Here is a 6,233-nt window from a genome sequence, read left to right as displayed (position 1 = left end):
TTAACCAATGAGCATGAGCAATAGATCTGGGCTTGCAGGCAAATGATTATGACTTTTCTGTGCTTTTTGGTACAAGGAAACAGCACTCTGTAGATGAGTGTTTGGAAATTGAACACGACTGCATGCCTGTAGAAGATTTGATCTTTTCACTGGCTGATTCAAGTTAGGAAACTTTGTTATTTATTAGATACGGCAGCTTGAACACTTGCTTTCCTCCACTAGGAATAAACAGTAGATCTCCCTAGCTCCTGGGGTACTCAAAAACTAGGCCCTCTGCAACACTTCTTGTCCTTGCATGACCAAAAAACTTGCTAACAATAGCCAAGGCAAAGTCTATAACATTTGCAAGGCCCCTACTTGTGATCACTTTTCCATCAACAACTACTTTGGTGCCATTTACTACTTCATTGGTCAGCTTGCCAATGACCGAGGGATGAGCCGTGGCTTTCTTCGCCTGTATTTGCCAGACGAAGCATGAGCTTCAACGTAAAAGTAATTTTTTTTGGAAGGAAGATACAGGATTATTATACTTTACCTTCAGTAAACCATGTTTATGGAGGACTATTGGTGAAGAACAAACTGCTCCGTATATTCTTCCAGCTACTTTTTGTTCTTTGAGCAGCTTCTTCAAAATCCTAGATTTCTGCAGCCTTTCAGCCCCAGCAACCCCTCCCTGAAAGTTGGATGCTAGTCAAAACTCTTCAAAAGTAACATAGGATGAGGCCAAAAGTAATAAACTGACATTATAATTTCTGATATTTTATTCTGTTTTCAAGCTACCCAAATATATAGTTTCTATTATGACAAACTGAAATATAAGAACTAAAGCAGGCACTAAAATCCTTTTGAAAATCTCTAGATCCTGATACTTCAATTAAGAAAGAGAGCATGAGGAAATGCTAGTACTAATATTTTGTTTGACTCACCGGAAGAATGATTAAATCATACACTGACTCAGCAGCATCACTAATTGATTTATCAGCAATAATTTTTATGCCTTGAGATGCCACAATCTGTGTGGATCTTTCAACTGAAGCAACCACAACATCCACTTTTGCTCGCCTCAAAATATCCACAATAGTCACTATTTCAATCTCTTCAGAACCATTTGCAATTGGAATCAGAACCTGCACGACATATGAACGATGGAAAACATCTCAAGGCAAAATATAAGGGTTGTAAAACATATAGCTTGGTTGTAGGTGTCAAACTGGCCCTACTTCAAAGATAAGGGAACTCAGGAAGGAGGGGCAGTACATTTGTAGTGCATAATACAAAAAATAATCAAGTTGTAAAAAAACTCCATATGTAGTTGCAGGCAAGAAAACAGGAAACTGAAACAAGTATTTGCAGATAAAAAATTTTCAACAAAGAGGACTTGATAGATAATAAATTTGAAAAAATATTTGGAGGACTTGATAGATTACAAAATTTGAAAAATATTTGACTCATCACCTATTATAACATTTCTGAGGTTCAATAAAGTGCAACACAGCTAGAAGGTAGGTGTCCAAAGAGAACTAGTTGTAAGCAGCCATAACCATATTTTAAAAACATGGATTTTAACAGAAAATAATTTTCAGAGGCCAGGAAATTCTTAGTTTTTGTTTTCTGGCTCTTAAACGGCACGTTACATCGCTCGGTAAGTTCATTATCTGATAATTATGGGAGATTAGAAAACACAGACAGCTGCTAGTCAAAAGTTCCTCTTCCTAACCACAGAAATATAATTGCGTTTGAATGTTATACAAGTAGGAAAAATAAGGTAGAAGGTGAGAAAGCTATGAATGTTGCGTACAGATACAGACTAATAGCTAACTAGTAAAGAAGTAATTATTAACAATCATCACCTTCTGACTAACTAATTTTCCGGGGAGGGTGGTTTCAGTATATTTCTAGGATCTAGCACCATTATGGACCAAGAGACTATTTTTGGAAGGTAAATGATGCCTGGACGGAGATCGTAAAAATGAAAGTGACAAGCAAATGAAGGATTTGAGTATTGTTCTTTTCAATCAACGGATGCATTCAAAATAAAACTAAGAGCTGATAACTAGACAAGCTGCTTGTCTATTGATCAAACAAATAACAATTATTTACTTAAGCTGCAAGTGAAGTCACTTACGCGAGGCATGCAGTCAAAGAACCATTCAACTTCATTGAATTCTTCCTTTTTGAGAGAATCATCAGCATTATGCATCAGCTAGCATAAAAGAATAAAATTTATGCTTACTGGCAATAAAACATATAATAAAAAGAAACATAATTATAAAAAAGAAAGAATATGGGCTTTAAAAAGAGTATGAGAAAAAAAAATTGTTAGGAAAGAAAACACAAATGATTCCTAGTTCTAGATGATAATTATAAACAAGCAATCAATGTTTTTCAACAGTAAAGTTATAGGCCTAACCAATAATTCTCCAATCTCCTTGGCAACAGACTCTCCAAACAGCTGTTCTACCAAGCACAAAGCAAATTCAAAAGAAGTTCCAGGACCACGGCTTGTTGTAACCTCTCCGGAAACATGGATATTTGATTTTACAGCCCAGAATGTTGGAAGCTTATCTGTGAATGCTGGGTGGCAAGTTATCTTGCATGACAAACTACATCAAGTTTAGCCATGAAAAATATAGAATCTTCACATTCATTGAAATTTAACAAAACCAGTGGTCCACCTGCTTTCTTCTCAGAAGGCCCCATGGCAGAAGTGTGACTGCTGGAGCAGCACATATAGCACCATAAAGCCTTTTTTCCTCCGCTTGTTTGCTTGTAATTTTCTTGAGAATTTCACAATCTCTTAACCGTACTGATCCAGGCATTCCTCCCTTAAAGCGTGCAAGTGAGATTAATCAAATGTAAATTACATTTTCATACCAACTTCCAAGAAATAATAACAATTCAGGGAAAAAAAAAAGAAGGCATCTTTTGTTGCTTCAATTGAGATTTGAGAGCATTCCATCTCAATCATTTTTTAATACTCTTATTACCCAAATCTAAATGTTCATCCATACTATATGCCCCTCTAACTTTGGAAGTAACGTTTGACATAGGAGCTTATAATTAGGATAACAATATTTTTCATGCATCAGTAGAAATTCAGTTAATAATATCAATCACTCACAATATATTGTACAAATAAAATAGTTTGCCAGTTCATTTCAGAGTGTGAAAATTTAACATTTTAATATTAATATTTTGAGCAGATCATGCCCTTGTTCACAGAACAGTTTGTATTCAAGCAAAACCCCCACCACCTGATTCCCACTTCCTTGTCTTTGCCACAAAGGTCAGTGACCCTTAGAGTACTAATATTACTCTCCGCTACCAAAGCAAATAGAACTTGTCATGCCAACTGCCAAGTCACTAAATTGACTAACCACTCTAAAGTTATCAAAATATCATGGATTTCCTAATGCATCTAACAATTTAGTAATTATTCAGAAATGGGCATGAATTTAAGCCAATATGTAACCTTGCTTATTAAAGAACTAACCGGCAAAGCAATGAGATCAAAAACTTGGTGACTACAGTTAGATATGGAGGTATCAGCCACCAATCTAGTACCACTCGAAGCCTCAACCTCAAGCTGCGGCTCCACTGATGCCATAGTCACTTGTGCACCAGCTCGACGCAAAACGTCGACTATAATCACAGCTTCCATTTCTTCGGTACCAAACCCAACTGGAACTAAAACCTGCACAAACAAAAACCCACAGACAGCAAAGTTATCAATCCCTTAGCCTCCATTTAGTTGCAAGAAAATGTATAAGAAATGAATCCAAGATAGAAACTTTAAGCTAATTTTTAATTTTATTTTTAAATCAAAATGAGCGTTCATAGAAAAAGGGTACAGGGTTTAAGCAGAAAAGGAGACATGCGTAGTATTTGACTGTTAAAAAAAAAGAAAGAACCTTTTTAGGAGGGACAGCGGAGTTAGTTGCTTCTGGTGTTGTGGGTGTTGTTAAAGTGAGGTTTTTGGTGGGTTTAGAAGAGCGTCTCCTGGTGGGTGCACTATTTTTAGGCTGTGGGGAAGCAGCGGCAACAGAAGCATTGGAAACAAATGATGAAAAAGAAGGCAGAGAGAATACAGGAGAGAGCTTCAAAGGGCATACGTTGAGAGCAAAACTTGGAGAAATAAAAGATGACACCGTCACTGACACAGACTCCATTGAAGTTTTTTCCAAATTGCAGTTCTACCAAAATCTCTTGTATCTTCTTATCCGGCTTTTGTTTAGTTCTTGGGCCTTGCCTGCTTTAAACGACGCCGTTTGATCCCGAAACATGCAATGCGAGATTTGATTTGATTAATCATACAATATTAATTTTTTTTAGGAAAATTATCTACCCAACAACTGTTTTTTCAAAATTTTAAAAAAATTTATATATTTTAATTTTTTTTTAGTTGAATTCCACCCAAAGATGCATTTTCTTGCACACATCCATTATTGTCATAACTCTGTTAAAACTTTGCTGATGTCACGGGAAAAAAATTGTTATTTCACCCAAACAACAAATAAATGACATCGTTTAATGGTTGAACTTAAAAAAAAAAGTCAAAAGCACATCATTGCCTCCAGCAAGTAACCAAAAGCACGCCATTGTTTTTCTAATTTTCATCAAAATTCATGTTTGTGAAGTGCTTGAGGACCTTTAAAATCCAGCCATTGTTTCTCCAAAAGCACGCCATTTTTTGTCCAAATTTATTTGCTATCAAGCTTATACATTTCGATTTGTATGGTAATTGTTGTTAATCATTGTTCTTAGAAACCCTAGAATATGGGTTAAGTTGATTTGTAATAAATTTTGGGAAACATCCTCCTCTTGCTCCGCTCAGGAAACGAAGAAAATATCTCTAAAGATGATGGACAACAATTATTCAAGGTGGAAGAGCAAGGGTGTTCGAGATTGTGATCATTCTTCGACGAGCGATGGCACATCAGAGGACATGGTGGTGCCGTAGCTGCCGTACACAATCAAATTTTGTAAGGCCCATGGAGTTTCGAAAGAAAATGTCACCGAAACAGGGGGTGAAGACGTTCAACTAGGAGTTTGGGAAGGGCAAGAGTAATGATGAGTTGAAAGAGATGTTATTGGTGGCGAATTATTTGAATATCACAGAGATGTTGGATTATTTGACAGAGACTTTGGCCAACAGGATCAAGAATAAGAGTGTCGAGTACATCAGGAAGTTTTTTCGGATTGAAAATAATTTCATGCCCGAGGAGGAGGAAGCAGCCAGGAATGAGTATGAGCTTTTAAGGGTGTTGATTTAGATGATAATGATTAAGCTTAAGCTTTTTAAATTTTAATCCTTATCATTATTTAATTGAAGTAGTTTTATGTTTAATGTTTTACAATAATTACCGGCTGGATATTGATTAATGTTGAATTTAATTATATCTAATCACACTTAAGCTCTTTCAATTTATTAGTGTTTTTTAATTTTTTTCTTATTTATTTATTTTTTGGCATTTATTTAGGGTAAAATAATAATTTTATATTTGTGGGTAAAAAAATCATTTGACCAATATTTTGTTAATTCTAGTAACAAAGTTAAGACAAGAAAATACATTTTTAGGTAGAGTTCGGCCAAAAAAATAAGATATGTGTATTTTTAAAAAAATTCGAAAAAATAGGTGGTCGGTGAATAATTGCTTTTTTTTTTATCTAATAAAAATTTATGTTAAGCTTATCATATTTTATATAAAATTAATTAAAATTTTTTGAATAGGATGTGAACAAATATCTTAGTTTTAGACAACAACACACTAAAAAAGTGAATTTTCTTTTAAAATATTAAACTCACATTATTAAAGGGGTAACATAACATTTAACAATTTAACATGACATGATTTATAAACATATTGAATTTAGGTTGAATTAAATTTGAACGATAAGAACACCAATATTGTCACCTCACCTCTACGTGTAATTTACATGTCATAAGTTTATGTAGTAAACTTAGGTTTGTAATTACCTGAATTATTGTATTTGAAGTAATTATTTATCATTAGGTAAATCTTAAGTTACATGTAATATAATTTACAACTACTCACATTATCAGTACGTGAAACCCCACGTATTACTATTTATACGAGTGGTTGTAAATTTCCTGTACAAGGAAGGCCCTTTTCTTATTCTTTTTTTTTTTTTTTCCGCGTAAATGTATGAATATACAGACAAAGCTGTACTACTGGATGTATTATCTTGGTTCTATTCTAACTCCAATCTCG

At 34.5% G+C, this 6,233-nt stretch overlaps 1 protein-coding gene across 1 annotated transcript; it reads right to left on the bottom strand.

The window, feature by feature from the left end:
* On the bottom strand, positions 1 to 4,215 carry LOC102618846 (protein DJ-1 homolog C). Its single transcript, XM_006487051.4, has 8 exons — positions 3,912 to 4,215; positions 3,494 to 3,694; positions 2,676 to 2,825; positions 2,411 to 2,590; positions 2,126 to 2,203; positions 927 to 1,127; positions 536 to 673; positions 1 to 454 (listed from the first exon to the last, which is right to left on the bottom strand). The coding sequence occupies exons 1-8, from the start codon at positions 4,167 to 4,169 to the stop codon at positions 242 to 244; spliced, it is 1,419 nt and encodes a 472-aa protein (XP_006487114.2). The 5' UTR covers positions 4,170 to 4,215; the 3' UTR covers positions 1 to 241.
* Positions 4,216 to 6,233: the final 2,018 nt, after the last annotated feature.

Source organism: Citrus sinensis, chromosome 8 (genome assembly GCF_022201045.2).
Source record: "Citrus sinensis cultivar Valencia sweet orange chromosome 8, DVS_A1.0, whole genome shotgun sequence".
Classification (NCBI taxonomy): domain Eukaryota; kingdom Viridiplantae; phylum Streptophyta; class Magnoliopsida; order Sapindales; family Rutaceae; genus Citrus; species Citrus sinensis.
This window is presented reverse-complemented; position numbering and strand designations above follow the sequence as displayed.

Bases quoted from the DNA above. Each gene is read 5' to 3' on its own strand.
- LOC102618846 (XM_006487051.4), bottom strand. From the start codon at position 4,169: ATGGAGTCTGTGTCAGTGACGGTGTCATCTTTTATTTCTCCAAGTTTT. The intron at 2,826-3,493 runs GTTAGTTCTTTA...GCACGCTTTAAG, and splicing joins TTGATCTCATTGCTTTGCCG to GGAGGAATGCCTGGATCAGT. The intron at 455-535 runs GTAAAGTATAAT...TGGCAAATACAG, and splicing joins ATAAACATGGTTTACTGAAG to GCGAAGAAAGCCACGGCTCA.